The 26,445-nt window shown below is 42.7% G+C and overlaps 2 protein-coding genes and 1 non-coding gene across 19 annotated transcripts in view; 2 read left to right on the forward strand and 1 right to left on the reverse strand.

Moving 5' to 3' along the window:
• The first annotated feature begins 10,573 nt into the window (after positions 1–10,573).
• On the forward strand, positions 10,574–10,655 carry trnal-uag (transfer RNA leucine (anticodon UAG)). The gene has a single exon. It is a non-coding gene; the product is annotated as a tRNA-Leu (tRNA).
• Positions 10,656–10,906: 251 nt separating this feature from the next.
• On the reverse strand, positions 10,907–13,608 carry tha1 (threonine aldolase 1). The gene is made up of 7 exons (XM_021581193.3): positions 13,202–13,608; positions 12,794–12,877; positions 12,478–12,566; positions 12,199–12,384; positions 11,944–12,081; positions 11,612–11,804; positions 10,907–11,443 (listed from the first exon to the last, which is right to left on the reverse strand). Exons 1-7 carry the CDS (start codon positions 13,500–13,502, stop codon positions 11,136–11,138), a joined length of 1,299 nt encoding a protein of 432 aa, XP_021436868.1. The 5' UTR covers positions 13,503–13,608; the 3' UTR covers positions 10,907–11,135.
• A 51-nt stretch (positions 13,609–13,659) lies between these two features.
• Positions 13,660–26,445, forward strand: part of LOC110502853 (myocardin-related transcription factor A) — a 61,362-nt gene continuing 48,576 nt past the window's right edge. For 8 of the 17 annotated variants that reach the window (XR_016491107.1, XR_016491109.1, XR_016491111.1 and 5 more), the window contains exons 1-2: positions 13,660–13,839; positions 14,759–14,826. The gene's annotated coding sequence lies outside the window, so the exon portion shown is untranslated. Of the gene's footprint in view, positions 13,840–13,908; positions 14,323–14,758; positions 14,827–26,445 lie in introns of those variants that run through there. The other 9 variants (XR_016491108.1, XR_016491110.1, XM_036960576.2 and 6 more) reach the window with 3 other exon arrangements.

Consider the following 26,445-nt stretch of genomic DNA (forward strand, 5'->3'; position numbering starts at 1 on the left):
AATGTACAATGTATAATTTAGGGGCTGCAGGTAGCCTAATGGTTAGAGCTTTGGGCTAGTAACTGAAAGGTTTCTGGATTGATCACGTTGAGGGAGAAGTTGTTGTCCTGGCACCACATGGCCAGATCTCTGACCTCCTCCCTATAGGCTGTCTCATCGTTGTTGGTGATCAGGCCTACCACAGTCGTGTCATCGGCAAACTTGATGGTGTTGGAGTCGTGTTTGGCCATGCAGTCATGAGTGAACAGGGAGTACAGGAGGAGACTGAGCACTCACTCCTGAGGGGCCCCCATGTTGAGGATCAGCGTGGCATATGTGTTGTTACCTACACTTACCACCTGGGGGCGGCCCATCATGAGGTCTAGGATCCAGTTGCAGAGGGAGGTGTTTAGTGAGGAGCTTTGAGGGCACTGTGGTGTTGAACGCTGATCTGTAGTCAATGAACAACATTCTCACATAGGTGTCCCTTTTGTCCTGGTGGGAAAGGGCAGTGTTGAGTGCAATAGAGATTGCATCATCTGTGGATCTGTTGGGGCGGTATGCAAATTAGGTGGGTCTAAGGTTTCTGGGATAATGGTGTTGATGTGAGCCATGACCAGCCTTTCAAAGCACTTCATGGCTACAGATGTGAGTGATACAGGTCTGTAGTAATTTAGGCAGGTTACCTTAGTGTTCTTGGGCACAGGGACTATGGTGGTCTGCTTGACACATGTTGGTATTACAGACAGTCAGGGAGAGGTTGAAAATGTCAGTGAAGACACTTGCCAGTTGGTCAGCAGCATGCTCGGAGTACACGTCCTGGTAATCCATCTGGCCCTGCGGCCTTGTGAATGTTGACCTGTAAAAAAATACAGTAGCCATTACTTCTTTTATGACCAAAGTTTTTCAACTTCAATGCTCATCTTTACTAATGCATCTAAAGTAGATCTACATTTACAGAATCCACTTTGACATTGACTTAATAAACCTGTTCCAGGAAATACAACAATCTATTTACTGTCATCTTTTCCATCAGTTTACAAAAGTTAGAGGTCAGTGCTATTGGTCTATAACTCTCAGCACATGAAGAGTCCTTACCAGGCTTTATAAAAGATAATATTACTGCACGTTTACAATCAGAAGGTATAACCCCCTCACTTCAAATCTTTTAAAATAATCCCAGGAGAACATGTATGACCTCATCAGGTAGATGCTTAAACATTACATAGCACAAACTGATCATGACCTGGGGCTGTATATCCACAGCCTATTAAGACTGAACACATCTCATGTATGGTAAAATCAGCATCCAATGAAGAGTCAACACTATCCATTTTCTTATACACATTAACATGAGCATTTAAAATCTCACATATCTGTTGCTTATATACTTCATCCAAGGTAACTCCACTATGTACCCTAGCAAATGTCTTCCCCAACAAGCTTTTTCTTTATCAGTTACGGCCATTTCTTGAACCAGAACCAAAACTGGAATTCGAGTGGACTTTGAGATGTATTGAGAAATGTATTGTGTTAATGAGTTTAAAGTGGTTGCAAATAGCCAATGGGATTTGTATGCAGGGGTTGAGTTATTTGAATTATCAAATGACAATGGGGTTTCCATTCTTGCATTGAAGTGATTGGATTATGAGATGCAAGGTCCGTAAAAGTTCAATGATGTATGGGAGAGTTGGGCTGAAGATACTGTAGAGAGTAGTCGACTGTAATGTGTTAAGGAGAACATTAAATATTTCTGTTCCGTTTGTTATAAGTATGCTTCAGAGTCTTCAGTAAAAGAACCCACCATCTACCGAGGTAAAGCTGGATTCAGGTTGGATATTCGACGGCTATTCACCTGTAGTTTTCCTTATGTCCACCAACAGCAGTTAGGGACCGTCAACATAGTGACAAATCAATTTTTTTCAAATTTCAATAGCACTTTAACCGTTACTCCTAAAATGGACTAAAATGGACTAACAAAAGGGTGTGCAATATATAAGGCTAGTCAGCAGATATTCTGAAAGTAGTTTGAGGGTTATAGGTCACATGACCCGGGAACTATTGAAACTAAAAATGTTTTAAAATGCATGTAAAACCGCATGAGATGAAACATTTACAAACTAAAGGGTGTGCAATATAGAAGGGTAGTCAGTGGACATTCTGAACCTCCAGTAGGTCACATGACCAATGAGCTATTGAAATTAGAATGTTCTAAAAATGTATGTAAAAACATGTGAGATGAAAATGGACAAACTAAAGGGTGTGCAATGTGTAGGCCCACTAAGTGTACATTTGGAACCTTGTTTGAGTCCAGTCGGTCATATGACCAAGGAGCTATTGAAATTAGAAAGTTTGACAAATTCATGTAAAAACGTGTGAGATGAAATTGGAGAAACTAAAGAGTGTGCAATATAGAAGGGTAGTCAGTGGACATCTGAACTTTGTTTGAGTCAAGTAGGTCACATGATCAAGGAGCTATTGAAATTTGAATGTAAAAAAAGTTTGTAGTCGTTTACACTCCCTAACTAATTAAACTAGGAATACACAATGCTGCTCACATTTCCACATGTTTATTAGCTTTGGAAAGCACATTAATGTCCAAATTGTCAAAATAAGACTTGTGTAAAGCTGTGCGCAATTTTTCAAACATCATGACACTTATTTGGAGTCTCAAGTGGTTTGAAAGCGTGAATATCCGTTGAATATCCAACCTGAAACTGTTTTTACCACGGTCCAGCACCTTAGGATGCAACAACTGGCAACGAGGATAACGGAATTCTGAGGCAAAATCCTCAGACTACTGATGACGAACCGAGTGAATGAGCTAGAAAGTTAGCTAGTACTAACTTTAGTAAATTAGCTGCTCAGCTGGGAAGAAACGGCGCGTGGGCTAATGAGCGCTATGGCACTTTTCAGTAGTAAAACCTGTTTGTGTTTCCAGGAGGTGGAAATGGAGTCCCTAGAGAAAGCAATAACTAGATGGGTGTCAGGAGTGGGGCAGCAGTATTATCATAAGGAGATGTATACTTGGAAAACGGAGGAGGAATGGAGGAAAAAGATAGGGAGAAGAGGTCTGAGAGAGAGAGAGGGAAGAAGAGGTTGAACTTGAGTTTGATAAAAATGGTGGGGAAAAGGGAGATGGTTTGTTAAAGAAGAATGGTAGAAAGTGTGAGCAGAGTGAGCTGAAGACAGGAGGAGAAATGGAAGTGAATGAGGGTGAAGTATGGAGATGGTAGGTGCAGTGAAGTTATCGGAGACTGAGGTAAGCACCTGGGATCAGGAAAAGAAGAGTCAGTGAGAGTAGGAGTGAAGTTTATGGAAAAAGTGTACTCTTGCCTTTTGGCTGATCCATTTGTGGTTTCATGGTGAGTAAAAAAAAGAGTTGGGTCATGTGGAATCGGTGACAGCGGTGGTGTTCTGGTAATTGTTTTTGTTTCTGTAAGGCAGTGGGAGAATGGCTTGGAGTAAAATGAATGGGGGCAAGAAAAGTGAATTGTTTCGTTCTCAAGAAAAGGGCACCAATGAAAGGAGTGATAACTGGGGTAGCGGTAAATATAAAAGTTGACCAGCTGAGGGGAAAGATTCCCAGTGTATGTGATGCTCGTCGTTTGATGCGATGCAGACAGGGTTTCGAGAGTGGGGAAACAGAAGAGTCGTTGTCTGTTATTTTGAGTTTTGAAGTTGAGTCTTTGCCCGACAAAGTAATATTAGGATATATAAGTTATCCTGTATGAGCGTATGTGCGGAATACATTACGATGTTACAGGTGTCAAGCTTATGGGTATGTGGCAGCAGTGTGTAGGAGGGAGGGTCCAAGGTGTGAGAAATGTACAGAAGGGCAAAGGAATGTGTAGTATTGGAGAAAGTAGTGGAATGTGTTAATTGTAGTGGTGCCCATGGAGCTGGGGATCAGAAATGTCCTGTGCGAGAGAGCCAGATTAAGGTTTCTAGGGTTAGAGTAGTGCAGAAGTTGTCATATGCTGAGGCAGTGAAGAAAGTAGAGGAAGATGGGTTAAGGGGGAGGTGTGGTGAGAGTAGTAGACATACCAGAGCAGAGGAATAGACCAAAAAGTGATACAAGTTTTAGTATGATTGGATTTTTAGCAATGGTTATCAATTGTACTGCAGGGATGGATCAGAAGTCTCAGAAAATGGAGGTTGTTGTGACAGCTGCAGAGAGGTATATGGGTGACTTGACATCAGAAGAGTTACAGGGTGTATTAAGTGGTGATGCCCCATCCTTTCAGGATGATGGCATGAGGTAGGACTAAATACATTTAATTAGTGGAGTAGGGTGGTGTTAATTTTATTTGATAGCATTTTGAAATTAGTGAGTGTAGTGTTAGATGGTAGGGTATTAATTTAGTTTGTTTTTCAAGCATTGTATAAGGAGTTGTACTCCAGTCTAGTAGGTGGTGGTAATGCAACAAATTGTATGCCAACTGCCGTTAAACCTCATAGAAGAAGAAGAGGATGTGTTTCCAGGAGGCTAACAAGAGCTTCAGCACATACAAGATAGCTGACGATCGCAGAAGAGTGTGTTTCTTTAAGTCGTGGGTTCAAATATGCTGAAAGATTTGGGAACAGCTGAGGGACCAGCTAGTTTATGGAGTTGCCAGTATGGAGCTGTGTGGCAAGATGTTAAGCGCGGCATATGGGGAGAATTTAACATGAGCAAAAATATTGGACATTGTCAACAACTTCGAGTGCACAGCTCAGAGTATCCATAAATTCCAGCAGACACTGACTCAGTTGAGAACCGATCAGTTGACCACAAAACGGGAGGGGAACCGACCCGGATCCGACAGGGATAAACAGTGGATGTCAGACCGGAGGGGAGAGACGTCAAAGCCCTGTATTCACTGTTTAGGGACAGGACATTCACAGCAGACCTGCCGTTACAAGGAGTTCCAATGTTGAGCCAGAAGACTGGACTTCTTGAAAGGGCTTGCAGGGGGAGAGTATCAATTCAATTCATGGGGCTTTATTGGCATGAGAAACATATGTTAACATTGCCAAAGCAAGTGAATTAGATAATATACAAAGTGAAATAAACAATAAAAATGTACAGTAAACATTACACTCAGAAGTTCCAAAATAATAAAGACATTACAAATGTCATATTATGTTTATATACCGTGTTTGTCACATTCGCTAGAATAAATGTCGGACCAAGGCGCAGCAGATGTTGAGTTCCACATTATTTAATAGAAAGTGAAACTAAGCAAAGACAAAAACAAATAATGTCACGTTCGTCTTAAAGATCGGACCAAGGCACAGCGTGGTATGCGTACATTCTTATTTATTAAAATAATGAACGCTGAACAAACTAACAAAATAACAAAATGTGACGCTATAAAAACGAGTGCTGACAGGCAACTACACATAGACAAGATCCCAAAGGGAAATGGCTACCTAAATATGATCCCCAATCAGAGACAACGATAAACAGCTGCCTCTGATTGGGAACCATATCAGGCCACCATAGACATACAAATCACCTAGACCTACAGAAACCCTAGACATACAAAACCCCCTAGACAATACAAAAACTAGCGTACCCACCCGTCACGCCCTGACCTAACCAAAATATAAAGAAAACAGATATCTAAGGTCAGGGCATGACAGCACCCCCCCCCCCCCCCCCCCAAAGGTGCGGACTCCCGGTCGCAAACCTGAACCTATAGGGGAGGGTCCGGGTGGGCATCTACCCTCGGTGGCGGCTCCGGTTCTGGACGCAGCCCCCCCTCTTTACGCTGATCCCTCCGCCTTTGTACCACCGGACCGTGGATCATCGCCGGAGGCTCTGGACTGGGGACTGTCGCTGGAGACCCCGGAATGGGGACCGTCGGTAGAGGTTCCGGACTGTGGACCGTTGTTGGAGGTTCCGGACTGAGGCCCGTCGTTGGAGGTTCCGGACTGCGAAACGTCTCCGGAAGCTCTGGACTGAGAACTGTCGCCAGAAGCTCTGGACTGGGAACCGTCGCCGGATGCTCTGGACTGGGAACCGTCGCCGGATGCTCTGGACTGGAAACCGTCTCCGGAAGCTCTCTGGTACACACCTCGGCCACCCCGTGTGCCACCCCCCCCCCCCCCCAAAAAAAAATTGGGCTGTATTTTGGGCTTTCCTTGTGGCCGCGAACCCCGGCGTCGTTGCTGTCCTCCATCATAACCTTTCATCTGTCACCAAGGAAGGATCTCCTGTCCTTCCATTATTTCCTCCCATGTCCAACTTATTTTCCCCATCGTTGCCCGCTGCTTGGTCCTTGACTGGTGGGATATTCTGTCACGATCGTTGTAAGCATACTCGGACCAACGTGCAGCGTGATCTGGGTTCCACATATTTTTTGATTTAACCTGTTGAGTGTAGGGGGCAGTATTTTGATGTTTGGATGAAAAACGTACCCAAATGAAACTGCCTATTTCTCAGGCCCAGAATCTAGAATATGCATAGAATTGTCAGATTAGAATATAAAACACTAAAGTTTCCAAAACTGTCAAAATATTGTCTGTGAGTATAACAGAACTGATATTGCAGGCGAAAACCTGAGGAAAATCCAACAAGGAAGTGCCTAAGAAAAACTAATCTCCCTGTTCCATTGCATGCCTTTCCTCCATTTAAAGGGATATCAATGAGATTCCTTTCCCCATGGCTTCCACATGGTGTGAGCAGTCTTTAGACATAGTTTCAGGCTTTTATTCTAAAAAATGAGCGAGAAGGATCACATCGCGTCAGTGGATGGCTGGGTGCCAGCAGAGTTTTGCATGTGCAACAACTTGGAGCAGACATTTTCTCTCTCTCTCCTATTGAAAAAGCTTAAATATTATCGATTATTTATTGTAAAAACAACCTGAGGATTGTTTATAAAAAAGGTTTGACATGTTTCTACGAAGATGCTATTTGGAATTTTCGCCTGCCCGTCATGACCTGCCTGTGGCCTGTGGATTTCTGAACAAAACGCACCAACCAAATGGAGGTTTTTGGATATAAAAATCATCTTTATCAAACAAAAGGAACATTTATTGTGTAACTGGGAGTCTCGTGAGTGCAAACATTTGAAGATCATCAAAGGTAAGCGATTGATTTTATTGCTTTTCTGACCAATCTACTTTGCTGCTAGCTGTTTGTAATGTTTTGTCTGCTGAGCGAGATGTCCTAACATAAACGCTTGGATAGCTTTTGCTGTAAAGCTTTTTTGAAATCTGACACACCAGGTGGATTAACAACAAGCTAAGCTGTGTTTTGCTATATTGCACTTGTGATTTCATGAAAATTCAGCGGATGTTGATGAAAATGATCCCGCTAAAGGGATGGGTGCGCCAAGAAGTTTTAAAGTAAGTGAACCACACAACAAACAAACTGTGCCACCAATGGCGTGCTAACATGCAACTACACATAAACAATATCCCACAAACACAGGAGGGAAAAACAGCTACTTAAATATGATCTCCAATTAGAGACAATGATTACCAGCTGCCTCTAATTAGGAATCATACAAATCACCAACATAGAAATAATAACTTAGAACCCCACATAGAAATAATAAACTCACGCCCTGACCTACTTCACCATAGAGAAACAATGGCTCTCTATGGTCAGGGCGTGACACTATACAAGACAATATCTTATGAACGTGGCACAACCACCACCTTGTCTAATTGATCTATCAGATCTGATTTGAACAATAACCAGAAATAATACAATCAAGATGTGGTCTTAGCCTTAAACTCCTGACCGTTAGCAATAAGGCATCTGGCATTCCACTGAAGGATGACAAAAACCATAACTAACTATCATCATACTGAGACATTCCATCATTAGTATTATTAGGAGTCAACAAATGAACAATCATGGCAACAGTAACATCTGTTACTCCTAAAAACTCTGTTGCTGCTTCCACAATGATCTTCAACTTGGCAGTTCTTCCTTCCACAACGTTGTCATGTTGATCACCTTTCCAATGAAGGCTATGAAGTAAATCTGATTAACTATCAAGGTATCCTTTGAAACGACACATTTGTGAGAGCAAGATTTCTGAGCAGGTCTCGTATCCGTGTCTGGACCAACATAAACAACATTTCCTACAGTAGGTCCACTTATTCCAGGAGTAGCCCTATTATCTCCATCATTCTGCCTAATAGTTCAACTAATCTGCCTTGCAGCCTCTGCATAAGAGACATTATGAGTGATTTTGTATCTTTGAACCTCTCTAGCCTCTTTCTGCACCTGGCATCCACCAAACCTGACATTGTTCCCACATTCACCATAATCATGTTCCCCTCCATAATTGACACATATTTTCTTTCCTTTGCACAGAGCCGCTACATGTCCCATTCTTTGGCATTTAAAACACCTTAATGGAGGTGGGACAAACTCTCTAACAGTGAAAGCCAGGAAGCCCATCTGTACATTCTTAGGTACAACCTTCTCAAACATGAATAATACTGGCTTTCACTTCTCCGCCCCTCTTCTTACTGAACAGCCTTTTTGCTTCAACCACTATGCCCTCCTATATATTTTATTTTATATAATCTATGGACATAGATAGTGGAACCCCAGAAATGACCCCCCTCACCGCCACTGCGGTCAACAGCGCTTATAGAAGGGCCATTCACTACCTTCATCCTCTTCACGGTCTCAACACTAGACCTGCCACTGCGGTCAACAGCGCTTATAGAAGGGCCATTCACTACCTTCACCCTCTTCACGGTCTCAACACTAGAACTGCTTTGAGAAGCTATATAGTGATGGTGAGTTAAGACAATAAGAAATAATATCAGATCCCCAAATAGGCACATTTAAAAGCCTACATTTGCGCACAGGCCAGGTAACCTAGGCCTACTTATGTGCGTAATCAGGTGCACGTCCTTACTCAAGATTGACAGAAGAGCTCCAAACAAGCGTCCCCTGTAAATGTCCCAAGACACTGCTTGCACATCCTTTTTTTGCCATGGTTTGTATGTGTACTTATGTTAACAAATGTTGTATACAACAATACAGTTGAAAGTCACACACAATGTAATGTAGGCTACAAATGTATTACACTGTAGCAGGCCAATCGTTCTCCTGGAAGTATGCTGTGTGTGTAGGCTTCTGTTCTAGCCCAGCACTAATACAGCTGATTTAACTTATCAATGTGTATTATTGCTGGGCTGGAGTAGATGTCTGCTCACCCAGTAGATCCGGGAGTGGAGCAAGGTTGGCCATATCTGGTATGGACTTTTTTTTTCAACCAAAATTATGCTTTAGTAGTAAAGCCTACCTACTAAGATGTCTAACATTTACATACAAGTTTGATTATTTGTACATTTTGAAATTATATTTTGATTAATTAAATGGTAATTCATTGACGTGAAGTGTCAATGTTCATTCATGTGTCAATGTTCAGTCAATGTTAATTTCTCTTTGCTTATTTAAGCTGTTCTTGCCATAATATGGACTTGGTCTTTTACCAAATAGGGCTATCTTCTGAATACCACCCCTACCTTGTCACAACACAACTGATTGGCTCAAACGCATTAAGAAGGAACGAAATTCCACAAATGAACTTTTAACAAGGCACACCTGTTAATTGTTAACAGGTGACTGACTACCTCATGAAGCTGGTTGAGAGAATGCCAAGAGTGTGCAAAGCGGTCATCAAGGCATGGGTGGCTACCTTGAAGAATCTAATTTGGTTACTACATGATTCCATATATGTTATTTCATAGTTTTGATGTCTTCACTATTATTCTACAATGTAGAAAATAGTAAAAACAAAGAAAACCCCTTGAATAAGTAGGTGTGTCAACTCTTGACTGGTACTGTATATATTTAACAAACAAAAAAATACAGTATGACCCTCACACCAAATACAGAATATGCCCCACCACATTTGATATGATGCATTGGTGGAGGATGCCCTGGCGTTCTGCAACGTTCATCACATTGTCCTGAATGCCTAGACATGACAATTTAAGCCTCTCCAGGGAACAAACCCAACGCTGGCGGCGGCGTGGGTCCGGATGCCAGAACGTCCCCCGAGCCTGAGCGAGTAGGTCGGGTCTTAGCGGCAGCTGCTATAGGGTCCCGGAGAGGAGGGACAACAGAAGGCTGAACTATGGTCGTCTCGGCTAGTTATGGGGCGATCAGGAGCAGCCAGTGGCCCTTAAAACTGACCCTGTCTAGTGTAGCTGTGATCAGGGGAATGGTGGGAACGTATAAAGTGTTGTTGCCGGCGAATCGTGAGCAAGGGCTTCCAAACCCAGAGAGGTCATGGCGAACTGCCCTGAGCTCCAGCACATTGATGTGCTTGCCACTCCATGGGGGCTCCTGGGTCCGCTCACTGCCATGCGTCTGAACACTGCCCCCCAACCCGCTAGCGAGGTCTCGGTGCACACTAGCTCCCTGCAGTGGAATCTGTTCATTATTCCTCCCAACAGGAAGGAGCGTGAGTACCATTTCAACAGAGACCTCATACACGTATTTGTCACCGATAGCGGACGATGTCTCGGTCGTCTCCAATAGAAACTCTCGTTTATTGTTTTACTTTTGAACTAATGATTATGGTCTATTGTATACAAATTCTCTTTGGGTTGAATCATAAATTATGACGGTAGCGTGGCCGAGTGGTCTAAGGCGCTGGATTTAGGCTCCAGTCATTTCGATGGCGTGGGTTCGAATCCCACCGCTGCCAGAATATTTTAATGTTGTTTTTTCTTTCTCAACCAGGTCGAACAATGTATTACGAGTTATATTCTTTTGGTAATCCAGGTGAACTACAACATATGTGAAAAGTCTCTGGACTGTTGCACTGGTGATAGTAGTACATGACGCACCCATGACGCACCCATTTCGTGGTAGAACGGCCATGACAAAGACCTGTAGCGACATCTTGTGGCGTTTCATAGTCATTACATTTCAATGAGAACACTCGAGGGCAGCTGATTGTTGACAATCCCATAATTTATTAGTTTCTTAGTTAGAAAGACTTACCTCTAAGAGGTATTTAAATTCATGAAAAGCTGTTATGATTAATATACATATTATTCATAAAATAATCCAAATTAAAAATCAACTCTTCAAAGTGCTTCAAGTGAATCCCTCTAAATGAGAGATTAATGATCAGGGGCCCAACCAGCAGCTCGCCAAGTTGGGGTTAAATCTATGCGAGGCTTCATTGGGCCCTGAGCCTCTGCTGAGAGTGTTGCCTGGCCACAAACTGCAGCTTTTGGATGGCCAGCTGAGTGTCCTCCAGTGAGATACCTAGATGCCAGACGGCCCTGACAGAGTCTCCAATGTGGGGGAACATGAGTACCCGTACCCCCTGCCCCATAGCGGCCTGCTCGCCTTCCCCCACCGCAGCCATCAGAGCACAGAACTCTGTTGGGGTCAACGAGGCGTCCCGCAGACGAAACCGCAGGATGTTGGTTTCTACAGCAGCCATGTCGACCTCGTAGAGAGGAGGGTCGCACTCCAACAGAGCTACACACACACACACACACACACACACACACACACACACACACACACACACACACACACACACACACACACACAGAGGTTGTGACAGAGTGGTCAAGAATATATGATGAAATAGAAACGTCCACGTGTGTGTCTTGCAGGTGTACATTTGTGTGTTTGTGTGCCCACCCTGTGCGAAGGTCCTGGCATGACGGTGGTCTTCCTCCAGCCTGTTGATCATGTCCCCCAATGCCAGCTTGCCAGCGGCTGCCAGAATTCCCACCTGGCGCAGCCCTCCACCCAGGGCTTTACGACAACGCACCGCCCTGGAAATGAAGCCCTGAGGGCCAGCCAGCATGGTGCCCACTGGAGCACCCAGACCCTGCAACACACAGGATCATACACAGGATCATACGCAGGATCACACAGCAGGTAACACATAGCAGGTAACACACAGTGTCTATCTCACAAATACATAATTCCAGCTGATGGTGTGTGTGTGTGTGTATATATGTTCTGACCTTGGACAGGCAGACGCTGACGGTGTGTGTGTTTTGTAGGATTGTAGATGGGGCGACTTTCTGGGCAATGGCTGCATTCATCATTCTTGCTCCGTCCATGTGTACAGCCAGACCATATCTGTCTGCTAGCGCCTTTACCTGAGGGAGAGACACACAACAAAGCAGAGTTACAACACCATACCTTTCTGCAAGACTCTCGAGCACTCACCTGAGGGATACACACACACACACACACACACACTCACACACACACACCTCCTGCAGGAAGGGTAGGGGCAGCACGCGGCCTCCCTGTATGTTGTGTGTGTTCTCCACACACACCAGGCGTGAGCGGGGGTAGTGGGCGTCGGGGTAACCATGGCGAATCTTGGACTCCAGCTGATCCAGGTCAAAGGTCCCGTCAGGTAGATTGGTCACCGTGGTGGAGTGGACACCAGCCAGCTGACACACACATTACAGTCACGTGTTTTTAGTGTGCACTTTAAGTTTATGTGTGCAGTGGCTGTGTGTGTAATCTGTGCGTGTTCACTGTACCTGAGCACTCCCTCCCTGCTCGTAGATGTGGAGGTGTGACAGATCTCCAACGATCATCTCGTCTCCTCTCTCCCTGCAGTGCACCATTACTGGACAACACATAAACACACCCAAAAAAATATTACACAATTACTACTATGTTGATCCACCTTCTGCACAGCTATGTAGAAAGATCAGATGTAAACCCATTGCAGATCCAGTCTCCTCTCACCAACACACACACACACACACACACACACACACACACACACACACACACACACACACACACACACACACACACACACACACACACACAGCTAGTTATTTCTCTCACCTGCTATGAGGTTTGCCATGGTTCCAGATGGGACATAGAGAGCTGCCTCCATCCCAAACACCTCTGCAGCCATCTTCTGGAGCTCTGTACATGCCCACCCACATTTGCCAAATTAAATCAGGTTCATAAAAATGGAAAGGATGCATCATAAAATAATACAAACAGGTCCAAGTCAGTGCAATCAGATCACAGTACCACACTAATGAATTATGCAGTGTGTGCACCCCATGCACTTCCCTACAAAATGCTTATTACACTGTTTTACATACTTTTATTAATCGGCCAGAACTTTGATCGGTGAAAGATAAGTATAAAATAATCAGGTCATAATGATGAGCACCTTCTTACAAATCAGTTAAGCAACTCCATATGCTTGCCAAAACTCATACTTCATCTAATTTATCTGACCATTTACTGTTGGATCCTCCCCGAATACATCGTCCCCAACCTCGGCCTCTGCCATGGCCTGACGCATGGCCGCCCCAGGCTTGGTCACGGTGTCGCTACGGAGGTCCACTGTCCGGGCAGAGGATGCCCCGGACAGGGAAGGGTCCACTGGTTTAGCGGTCTCGTAGTAGAGTCGAGAGGGTCCTCGTCCAAGCCCCACGCGATGTTTTGGTGAGATGACACCCCGGTTTACACACTGCAACAAGGCACGGGCCGGAATCTTTAACGTTTTTAAAAACATGTTTGCTGTCGTTTTGAGCATCGCAGAAAACTAGTTCACTCATCCATTGTTTTAGCTGTGAACTTTGGATCGTTGTTTTCGACAATCATTGATTCGATCTCCTGTGTGGCTGCCAGGCCGGAGTAATGGAAAAATATCAGAAATATCCCAGAAGGTGGCGCCACAGAACATGTATTTTACTCCACCAGCCCACAACACAGAAAGAGTTCATTGCCATGATCCAACCCTGGGTTTAATGTTTATGAATTCAACTTCTCTTCATGCAAAAACAATGCCAGAAAGCAAATACATGTATGCCATACATTAATCTATATTATTCCCCAAGCAGTTAACATCTCATCCAGTCGTGTGGTTAGATGTGAGTATATATTTTATACTTTGTTGTAATATAGCTTTGATACTTCAAGTTGTTGCTAACTAAGGAATTACGGATGCGCATTTCTAGCTGAGAAGAGGGTTTTCCGGTCAAAGTTTCCTTTGTGAGTCGAAGTGGTGCACCACTAAAGCCAAAGCCGTGTAACCTCGTTAACAACATTAATAACTAAAATGATAAGTAGCTAACGAGAACACGCATTCATTTAAATAATACATTCACGACACAGAGAAATATACCTTGCAATTTGGTTGAAAGCCACAGGCTCCACCGCGTGACTAGACTGACAGGTAGCTGCTAGCATCAGATGCTAAGCTAACTATTTATTGTAGCTAACTGTCTGGAGCGGGGGAGGTGGACTTGTCTAGCTATCTTTACTGTCGATATATTCACATAAAACCATTTTCTGTTTGAAGCTGTGGAAGTATTGGATTTCGTTATTCAATAGTTCTGCTTTGGACCATTCAGGTGAGCTCCCACTGCGTAACTAACTAGCTAGTATGCTAGATAGCTAACGTTAGCTATTGTATTGTTGTCAAAGGGTATTGTGTAACATTAGCTACGTTATTTGCTAGCTAGCGGCCACATGAGCCGATGACAACTGTCGTGACATCCGTGGTTAGCGCAATAGCTAACTGTGGATTTGGTTGTCTAATCATAGACATTGCCCTCGATACCGACGTTTTAACTAAGTTATCAGGCCATCATGTTGCACCATACATCTACATACACACATACATAAATAGCTAGATAGCTGACCAGGACCGTGTAATAATAGTTTGTATTAATGTCATGAATGATGATATGCATCAAGATGGGGATGGAACAAATTATTGATGAAGAGTAGGCCTAACTGTAGCAATGTGCTTGGACTAAAGACACTCTTTCCCTTCCTCTCCTTCAGCACTCATCCCAACTGTGTGCTGAAATGGAAAAACCCTCTCATTTGATTTCGAGTATTTAAAGGAACAGGTAAGCTCACATTTCCTGTTAAACATCCAGTCCCATCACTAATTTCCTGTTGCCAGAACAGAGCTTAGCTAGATCTCTATTTACCTTCCATTGATAAATGTAACTTATAGATATAGCTAGCTATAATACATCATCACTGTGCATTTCTCCTGAGACAAACTGGTGACAGATGAAGGTTGCTAACAGTCAGTGTTCCTATTCATTAGTAGCTGTTTTGCACTTCTAAGATGCAAAACCCACATTCCAGCCAGGTGGGAGGCATGCCTGCTGTGTTACTTTGTGAACGTGATGAGCACAGATCTGCACAGAGTAGTGTAGGCGTGCAGTTGGAGGAATGCCAGAGAACTGTCCCTTCCCAATGCCATTATGTTAGCACAATGCACTACATGTTTCAACAATAACCCTCATACAGGAGAGGTGCTGGCAATGCCAAAACAACCATCAGAGATCCAGATCATATATATTTTTGTGATGATGTATAATACGAAAACCTGATATTGATGTTTGGGTGTCAAGGATTGTGATCAACAACATGGTTACATTGCGTTCACCTCCAAAACTTGACTATGTTCTGATAGTACATTGTTATTATGACATTACGCCACCTATTGAATTGATTGTCATGTGTTCTATTGTGACTCCATACCATATCTTGCATTGTAACATTATTCAAGTTCTACTGCTGCACTATGACCTCATCCACACTCAAGAATGTTGAGTTCTTGACTTACATTGTGATGCATTGCATTGTGACATTTATTGTGTTTTGCTGCATTATGATATCATCCACCAAATGTTTAGTTCTTAGTTTACATTGTGGAGTATTTCTTTGTGACACACCATCTTAGCCTATTTGAGTTCTACTCAGTGGTGTAAATTACTTAAGTAAAAATACTTTAAAGTTCTACTTAAGTATATTTTTGGGTATCTGCACTTAATTTTACTATTTATATTTTTGGACTACTTTTACTTCACTACATTCCTATAGAAAATATTGTACTTTTTTTCTCCATACATTTTCCCTGACACCCGAAAGTACATTTTGAATGCTTAGCAGGACAGGAAAATTGTGAAATTCACGCACTTATCAAGAAAATACATGGTCATCCCTACTGCCTATGGTCTGGCGGACTCAAGAAACACACATGCATCCGTAAATTTAAAAAATAAGAAAATGGTGCTGTCTGCTTTGCTTAATATAAGGGATTTTTTAAATGTATTTATACTTTTACTTCTGCTTTTCATACTTAAGTATTTTTAAAGCCAAATAATTTTAGACTTTTACTAAAGTAGTATTTTACTGGGTGACTAACTTACCTTAATAGAAAGTAATTCAAGTATCTATACTTTTACTCAAGTATGATAATTGGGTACTTTTTCCTCCACTGGTTCTACTTCTGCATAGGGCTAGGAATTGCCAGGGACCTCACAAAGCAATATTTCAATGACACTTAGGTGCTGCTGTGATATGTATTGCAATTCTCACTTTTCTATATGCATTGAGATTCAATACAGTGATTCTATTGCAGTTCTATGGTCCAAACATATTGCTCACCATATGTCTACTGCAGAGAGACGAGAGAGCCATGAGAAAACACATTTTGATCAGTCATGGAAATAAAAGTGCTGAAAAAAATGTGGCTCCCTAATTAAAAAATTGATGCAGAACAGAACAAGCTATGAAGGAAAAATACTGGAGTTTCAGTGCAGGTACAGCCAACTAGCGCAAAGATGATATTGTCAAAACTATACGATATATCGGCAAAAAATAATATAGTTAAATATAATTCCAGTTCGCTGCAGCTAGTGACTGGAACGAGCTGCAAAAAACACTCAAACTGGACAGTTTTATCTCTTCATTCAATGACTCAATCATGGACACTCTTACTGACAGTTGTGGCTGCTTTGTGTGATGATTGTTGTCTCTACCTTCTTGCCTTCGTGCAGTTGTCTGTACCCAATAATGTTTGTACTATGTTGTACTGCTGCCATGTTGTTCTCATGTGGCGTTGATACCATGCTGTGTTGTCGTGTGGCCGCCATGCAATGTTGTTGTTTTAGGTCTCTTTATGTAGTGGTGTCTCTCTTGTCGTGATGGGTTTTGTGCTATATTTATTTTTTGAATCCCAGCCCCCGTCCCTGCAGGAGACCTTTTGCCTTTTTTTACTACTGCATTGTGACATCACCCCATGCTTCGAAAAAGTGGCCTACAATATGAGTCTTTCAATGGACTGTCGTTCTCTCCCACATGTCACTAAAGGGTTAAATGTAATTCTCTCTAAGTTGACCTGTTTCACTGACTTTTTGAAGCTGTTTCTGCTAGTCAAAGATCTCGTTCATGATAGCCTCAATTAGATCAGTGAGGGAACCACGGGGTGAGGCAGTCGCTGATGAGATGAGGTCATTGGTGGGGGTGGGGGGGGGTCTACAGTTATGCAATAGGAGATTGGATGATTCGATCAGACCCGCAATAGCATTTGCTGTAATAAACCATAATAAAGGTCCATTACGTTTTGTTGTGGTAAATTGGGTGGAAATGCCTCATGATGTAAGGTCTGAAGGACGAAACAGAGTGTTTCACCGTGGAAACCCTGTTGAGATTGACCAGAAAAGGTTTTTCGGTTGGGGTGTGTCGTCTGACTGGAGACTACTTCCTCAGGCTGCTGGAACACTCAGAAGACAGAAATCCTCTCTGGCCATGCAAGTGTTGTGGTTTTTCCCGAGCCAGTGCCAGGAAACTGCTCCTTATGGTCACATCAACAATCATCTCAAATCAAATTTTATTGGTCACATTCAAATTTTTAGCAAATGCTATTGCGGGTGTAGTGATATGCGTACTTCTACATCTGCATTGCTTGCTGTTAGGGGGTTTTAGGCAGGGTTTCTGTATAGCACTTTTTGACATCGGCTGATGTAAAAAGAGCTTTATGAATACATTTGATTCCCAGTTCAAACAGTGCAGCAGTATCTAACAATTCACACATCTAAAAGTAAAATAATGGAATTAAGAAATATATACAGTGGGGCAAAAAAGTAATTAGTCATCCACCAATTGTGCAAGTTCTACACTTAAAAAGATGAGGCCTGTAATTGTCATCATAGGTACACTTCAACTATGACAGACAAAATGAGAAAAAAAATCCAGAAAATCATATTGTAGCATTTTGAATGAATTTATTTGCAAATTATGGTGGAAAATAAGTATTTGGTCACCTACAAACAAGCAAGATTTCTGGCTCTCACAGACCTGTAACTTGTTCTTTAAGAGGCTCCTCTGTCCTCCACTCATTACCTGTATTAATGGAACATGTTTGAACTTATCAGTATAAAAGACACCTGTCCACAACCTCACAGTCACACTCCAAACTCCACTATGGCCAAGACCAAAGAGCTGTCAAAGGACACCAGAAACAAAATTGTAGACCTGCACCAGGCTGGGAAGCCTGAATCTGCAATAGGTAAGCAGCTTGTTTTGAAGAAATCAACTGTGGGAGCAATTATTAGGAAATGGAAGACATACAAGATCACTGATAATCTCCCTCGATCTGGGGCTCCACGCAAGATCGCACCCCGTGGGGTCAAAATGATCACAAGAACGGTGAGCAAATGGGCTCCCAGAACTACACGGGGGGACCTAGTGAATGACCTGCAGAGAGCTGGGACCAAAGTAACAAAGCCTACCATCAGTAACACACCACGCCGCCAGGGACTCAAATCCTGCAGTGCCAGACGTGTCCCCCTGCTTAAGCCAGTACATGTCCAAGCCCGTCTGAAGTTTGCTAGAGAGCATTTGGATGATCCAGAAGAAGATTGGAAGAATGTCATATGGTCAGATGAAACTAAAATATAACTTTTTGGTAAAAACTCAACTCATCGTGTTTGGAGGACAAAGAATGCTGAGTTGCATCCAAAGAACACCATACCTACTGTGAAGCATGGGGGTGGAAACATCATGCTTTGGTGCTGTTTTTCTGCAAAGGGACCAGGACGACTGATCCGTGTAAAGGAAAGAATGAATGAATGGGGCCATGTATCGTGAGATTTTGAGTGAAAACCTCCTTCCATCAGCAAGGGCATTGAAGATGAAATGTGGCTGGGTCTTTCAGCATGACAATGATCCCAAACACACCGCCCGGGCAATGAGGGAGTGGCTCGTAAGAAGCATTTCAAGGTCCTGGAGTGGCCTAGCCAGTCTCCAGATCTCAACCCCATAGAAAATCTTGGGAGTGAGTTGAAAGTCCGTGCTGCCCAGCAACAGCCCCAAAACATCACTGCTCTAGAGGAGATCTGCATGGAGGAATGGGCCAAAATACCAGCAACAGTGTGTGAAAACCTTGTGAAGACTTACAGAAAACGTTTGACCTCTATCATTGCCAACAAAGGGTATATAACAAAGTATTGAGAAACTTTTGTTATTGAATAAATACTTATTTTCCACCATAATTTGCAAATAAATTCATTAAAAATCCTATAATGTGATTTTCTGGATTTTTTTTCTCATTTTGTCTGTCATAGTTGAAGTGTACCTATGATGAAAATTACAGGCCTCATCTTTTCAAGTGGGAGAACTTGCACAATTGGTGGCTGACTAAATACTTTTTTGCCCCACTGTAAATATTAGGACGAGCAATGTCAGAGTGCCATTGACTAAAATACAGTATAAAGTCGTGGCCAGAAGTTTTGAGAATGACACAAATATACATTTTCACAAAGTCTGCTGCCTCAGTTTGTATGATGGCAATTTGCATCTACTCCAGGATGTTATGAAGAGTGATCAGATGAATTGCAATTAATTGCAAAGTCCCTCTTTGCCATGCAAATGAACTGAATCCCCAAAAAACATTTCCACTGCATTTCAGCCCTGCCACAAAAGGACCAGCTGACATCATGTCAGTGATTCTCTCAACACAGATGTGAGTGTTGACGAGGACAAGGCTGGAGATCACTCTGTCTTGCTGATTGAGTTCGAATAACAGACTAGAAGTTTCAAAAGGTGGGTGGTGCTTGGAATCATTGTTCTTCCTCTGTCAGCCATGGTTACCTTCAAGGAAACACGTGCCGTCATCATTGCTTTGCACAAAAAGGGCTTCTCAGGCAAGGATATTACTGCCAGTAAGATTGCACCTAAATCAACCATTTATTGGATCATCAAGAAGTTCAAGGAGAGCGGTTCAATTGTTGTGAAGAAGGCTTCAGGGTGCCCAAGAAAGTCCAGCAAGCACCAGGACGTCTCCTAAAGTTGGTTCAGCTGCGGGATCGGGGCACCACCAGGACAGAGCTTGCTCAGGAATGGCAGCAGGCAGGTGTGAGTGCATCTGCACGCACAGTGAGGCGAAGACTTTTGGAGGATGGCCTGGTGTCAAGAAGGGCAGCAAAGAAGCCACTTCTCTCCAGGCTAAACATCAGGGACAGACTGATATTTTGCAAAAGGTACAGGGATTGGACTGCTGAGGACTGGGGTAAAGTAATTTTCTCTGATGAATCCCCTTTCGGATTGTTAGGGGCATCCAGAAAAAGCTTGCCCGGAGAAGACAAGGTGAGTGCTACCATCAGTCCTGTGTCATGCCAACAGTAAAGCATCCTGAGACCATTCATGTGTGCGGTTGCTTCTCAGCCAAGGGAGTGGGCTCACTCACAATTTTGCCTAAGAACACAGCCATGAATAAAGAATGGTACCAACACATCCTCCGAGAGCAACTTCTCCCAACCATCCAGGAACAGTTTGGTGATGAACAATGCCTTTTTCAGCATGATGGAGCACCTTGCCATAAGACAAAAGTGATAACTAAGTGGCTCGGGGAACAAAACAATGATATTTTGGGTCCATGGCCAGAACTCCCCAGACCTTAATCCCATTGACAACTCGTGGTCAATCCTCAAGAGGTGGGTGGACAAACAAAAACCCACAAATTCTGACAAACTCCAAGCATTGATTATGCAAGAATGGGCTGTCATCAGTCAGGATGTGGCCCAGAAGTTAATTGACAGCATGCCAGGGCGGATTGCAGAGGTCTTGAAAAAGAAGGGTCAACGCAAATATTGACTTTTTGCATCAACTTCATGTAATTGTCAATAATAGCCTTTGACACACATGAAATGCTTGTAATTATACTTCAGTATTCCATAGTAACAGCTGACAAAAATATCTAAAGACACTGAGGCAGCAAACTTTGTGGAAATTAATATTTTGTCATTTTCAAAACTTTTGGCCACGACTTGTGGTTTATGACTTATGGTTGATATCGGAAGTTTACATACAGCTTATCCAAATACATTTAAACTCAGTTTTTCACAATTCCTGACATTTAAACCTAGTAAAAATGCCCTGTCTTAGGTCAGTTAGGATCACCACTTTTATATTGAGAATGTGAAATGTCAGAATAATAGTAGAGAGAATGATTTATTTCAGCTTTTATTTCTTTCATCACATTGCCAGTGGGTCAGAAGTTTACATACACTCAATTAGTATTTGGTAGCATTGCCTTTAAATTGTTACATTTGGGTCAAATGTTTTGGGTAGTCTTCCACAAGCTTCTCACAATAAGTTGAATTTTGGCCAATTCCTCCTGACAAGAGCTGGTGTAACTGAGTCAGGTTTGTAGGCCTCCTTGCTCGCACACATTTTTTTTCAGTTCTGCCAATAAATGTTCTGTAGGATTGAGAACAGGGCTTTGTGATGGCCACTCCAATACCTTGACCTTGTTGTCCTTAAGCCATTTTGCCACAACTTTGGAAGTATGCTTGGGGTTATTGTCCATTTGGAAGACCCATTTGCGACTAAGCTTTAACTTCCTGACTGATGTCTTGAGATGTTGCTTAAAAATATCCACATAATTTTCCTGCCTCATGATGCCATCTATTTTGTGAAGTGCACCAGTCCCTCCTGCAGCAGAGCACCCCCATAACATGATGCTGCCACCCCCGTGCTTCACGGTTGGGATGGTGTTCTTCGGCTTGCCAGCCTTCCCCTTTTTCCTCCAAACATAACAATGGTCATTATGGCCAAACAGTTCTATTTTTGTTTCATCAGACCAGAGGACATTTCTCCAAAAAGTACAATCTTTGTCCCCATGTTTAGTTACAAACAGTAGTCTGGCTTTTTTTATGGCGGTTTTGGAGCAGTGGCTTCTTCCTTGCTGCGCGGCCTTTCAGGTTATGTTGATATAGGACTTGTTTTACTGTGGATATAGATACTTTTGTACCTGTTTCCAAAAGGTCCTTTTGTTGTTGTTCTGGGATTGATTTGCACTTTTCACACCAAAGTACATTCATCTCTAGGAGACTAGAGATGCGTCTCCTTCCTGAGAGGTATGACGGCTGCGTCGCCCCATGGTGTTTATACTTGCGTACTATTGTTTGTACAGATGAACGTGGTACCATTTAGGCGTTTGGAAATTACTCCCAAGGATGAACCAGTCTACAATTTATTTTCTGAGGTCTTGGCTGATTTCTTTTGATGTTCCCATGATGTCAAGCAAAGAGGCACTGAGTTTGAAGGTAGGCCTTGAAATACATCCACAGGTACACCTCCAATTGACTGAAATGATGTCAATTAGCCTATCAGAAGCTTCTAAAGCCATAACAACATTTTCTGGAATTGTCTAAGCTGTTTAAAGGCACAGTCAACTTAGTGTATGTAAACTTCTGACCCACTGGAATTGTGATACAGTGAATAATCTGTCTGTAAACAATTTTTGGAAAAATTACTTGTCATGCATAAAGTAGATGTCCTAACCGATTTGCCAAATCTATAGATTGTTAACTCAAGATTTGTGGAGTGGTTGAACAACACGTTTTATTGGCTCCAACCTAAGTGTATGTAAACTTCTGATTTCAACTGTACATATGAAATGAGTAAAACAGTATGTAAAGCGTTCTGGACTAATAATATAAGAAATAACACACAAAAATTAAATACTGCAAGGTTGCTAAGGAGCTAGAAGTAGAGCTGCAATGTCTGTCGGCGCGATCTTTTCAGCTTGTGCTGTATGCTGCCACACCCAGACAGACATGGGGAGAGGGGCATTGAGGGAGACTGAGACGGATAGTAGGTTGAGCCTTGGTTGAGCAAGACAACCCCCCTCAAAAAAACATCTCAGCAATAACCTGAGGTTAACACAGAGATGGAGAGAGTGAAAATGAGTAAGTGTGTGTGAGTGAGAGGGAGGGAGGGAGAGAGATCCTCAGACAACACAACCTCATTGACAGGCTAGGCCTGCTTTGTTCTAGTGGCATTTCTTGCTGCAGTCCATGGGTAGAAAACACACTCATGAAAACAAACAGAATCGACCCTGCAGTGTTATCATTTTGTCTTTATGTAAACCATTCAGAGGTCAGTGTTTCTGCTCAGATTTTTTTCAGCAGAGGTAAGGGGGGTCTGATGTTGTAACATGTCTTTCTGATCTTGAAAGCGCTTTTCCACAGGAAAATTAAAAAACAAATGTTTAGTTTAGTGCGCCGCTGCTTTAGTCATTCCATGTCAATTCAGCAACCCATGACTAACTGCGTTGCTTTAATGGAGGACTGGCTTGAATTGTGAGGATGACCATTCAATTTATTTTGTCATGAGCAAAAGCTATTGTTTATTTTTGTATTTTTTTTTTTTTAACCCAAGTTGAGAAGATAATTTTTTGATCCATGCGGGGCTCCCGAGTTGCGCAGGGGTCTAAGGCACTGCAGCTCAGCGCAAGAGGCGTCACTACAGACCCTGGTTCGATTCCAGCCTGTATCACAACCAGACGTGTTTGGGAGTTCTATAGGGCAACGTACAATTGGCCCACTGTCGTTAGGGTTTGGCCCGGGGTAGGCCGTCACATCACATAGAATGAAGAAGCAATATGCCATGCCGCAGCTCCATCCTGCTGATACTGGTTGTTCGGGTGGGATTGAGGGTGGCATTTGATAATTTTACTGGATTCCTCATGTCTTATTGTTAGGAAGAATTATAGTCCAAATCAGATGTTCTTTACTATATTTATTTCATTTTATATGAACCCTATAAATTAAAATGGCCAATTTTGGCACAATAAATTTGCTTAATTTCTCAGATTAAATAATTGAACAAAACGTTTAAGGAATCCTAATCTTATCTGTTTGTAACTACAACTTTTTTTTGGCAAAAGCTGAGATAGGGGTTGTAAATCCTCTCTTGTGCTTTTTGAGGTCCAACGACCCTAAATGTATAAATGTATTCCCAAACTACGCCCAATGCCGTCGGGGATACGCCAAATAAAAATGTGATTCACCTTGACATTTTCTAACAGTCCATTTACATTTTCGTTCGGGGCTATACATTTGGGTAATGTTTTTTCTTGCCTGAGTAGCCTCGTTTCACTGCCAAAATAAAACCATCTAGTATTGCGTGAAATAACAACACAATGTCAAATACATGTAGCCTAGTCAAATAATTAACATCCGTTCACATTAACCGTTACTCTCTCGCGGGAATTCCACTAACGGTCCGTATGTAGCCAAACGTAGCTGCTGCTCATTCCATTTGCTCGAACATCACTCAATGTTTTAAAACAGTAAGGCCCGCGTCCATAGAGACACATACCAGCTCTACTGGTAGTACTGTTTCTACCAGCAGTACTACACCTGCACCTGTCGACGACACAAGTTGTTCTGCTTCCACGAGCACATCCAATGCTAGCATCAGTATTTCTAAATTTGTTGTTAGCCCAGCTAGTATGGACACTGACAGTTGTGAATCTGATGCAGCCAAAGAGCTCCTGCCCCTTACCCGGGAAAGCACAGAACAACAGACAGGGACGTTGGACCATCGAAGAGGCGCAAATATTTTTTTTAATTTTATTTTACCTTTAGTTAACTAGGCAAGTCAGTTAAGAACAAATTCTTATTTTCAATGACGGCCTAGGAACAGTGGGTTAACTGCCTGTTCAGGGGCAGAACGACAGATTTGTACCGTGTCAGCTCGGGGGTTTGAACTTGCAACCTTCCGGTTACTAGTCCAACGCTCTAACCACTAGGAGGCTACCCTGAACTACATTTATTTGTGGTTCACTTACATTGGGAGTAGTGCCTTTCCTCAACCACAGTGTGTTTATGTGTGAAAGTACTATCTCACAACTCAATGAAACCTTCACTCTTGCGCAGACATTTAGAAACAAAACATGCCAATTTGAAAAATAAGCCACAGGATATTTTTGAGCGAGAATTAAGACTACTTTTGAGTAGTAAGACATGTATATAAGCAACGGATATCATTTAATAAGGGGCTAGAAGCGTCTTACATGGTGAGCTTCCGAGTGGCTAGGACAGGCAAGCCCCATACTTATGTGCAGGACTTAATTCTTCCTGCTGCAGATATGGCTGGGACAATGCTGGGGGAAAATGTCCAAAAAACTATACAGACAATTTCTTCATCAAACACACTGTTTCACAACGCATCAGTGACATGGCAGGAGATGTTTTGAAACAATTACTGCTTCGCATACATGCCAGTGAATTCTATGCGTAACAGCTGGATGACTCAACAGACGTGGCAGACCTGGCACATGTCTGTTACGTTTATGGGTGGTCAATTAAGGAAGACATCCTCTTCTGCAAACCACTGGAAACCAGGACAACAGGAGAGGATATTGGACAGTACTGGACAGCTTTGCGACATCAAATGGACTTTAGTGGTTAAGATGGTTTGGTATCTGTACTGATGGCGCAAAAGCCATGATAGCAGGCGAGCAGTTGCTCCCGACACCACTTGTGTACACTGCAGCATCCACCGAGAGGCTGCAGCTGTCAGGGAATGCCTGACAGCTTGAAAGACGTTTTGGACACTACAGTGAAAATAGTTAACTTTGTTAAAGCAAGACTCCTGAACTCTCGTGTATTTTCTGTACTATATAATATGGGCAGCGACCATGTAACGCTTTTACAACATACAGAAGTGCGCTGGTTATCAAGGGGCAAAGTATTGACACGTTTTTTTTCTTATTGAGAGAAGAGCTTAAAGTTTTCTTTACTGAGCATTTTCACTTGTCTGACCGCTTACTTGATGACAAGTTTCTCACACGACTGGCCTATCTGGGTGATGTTTTTTCTCACCTGAATGATATGAATCTAGGATTACTGTGACTCTCCGCAACTATATTCAACGTGCGGAACAAAATTGAGGCTATGATTAAGAAGTTAGAGCTCTTCTCTGTCTGCATTAACAAGGACAACACAGAGGTCTTTTCATCATTGTATGATTTTTTTTTGTGTGCAAATGAACTCAAGCTTACGGACAATGTAAAAAATAGCGAAGCACCTGAGTGAGTTGGGTGTGCAATTACGCAGGTACTTTCCTGAAACGGATGACACAAACAACTGGATTCATTATCCCTTTCATGCCCTGCCTCCAGTACACTTACCAATATCTGAACAAGAGAGCCTCATCGAAATTGCAATGAAAATGTTATTTAATCAGAAGCCACTGCCAGATTTCTGGATCCTGCGTTTGCAAATCTCGCTGTTAGGACACTGATGCCCTTTGCAACCACGTACCTATGTGAGAGTGGATTCTTAGCCCTCACTTGCATGAAAACTAAATACAGGCACAGAATGTGTGTGGATAATGATTTAAGACTGAGACTCTCTCCAATACAGCCCAACATTGCA

The sequence above is a fragment of the Oncorhynchus mykiss genome, chromosome 23 (assembly GCF_057628025.1).
Source record: "Oncorhynchus mykiss isolate SJ-2025 chromosome 23, ASM5762802v1, whole genome shotgun sequence".
Classification (NCBI taxonomy): domain Eukaryota; kingdom Metazoa; phylum Chordata; class Actinopteri; order Salmoniformes; family Salmonidae; genus Oncorhynchus; species Oncorhynchus mykiss.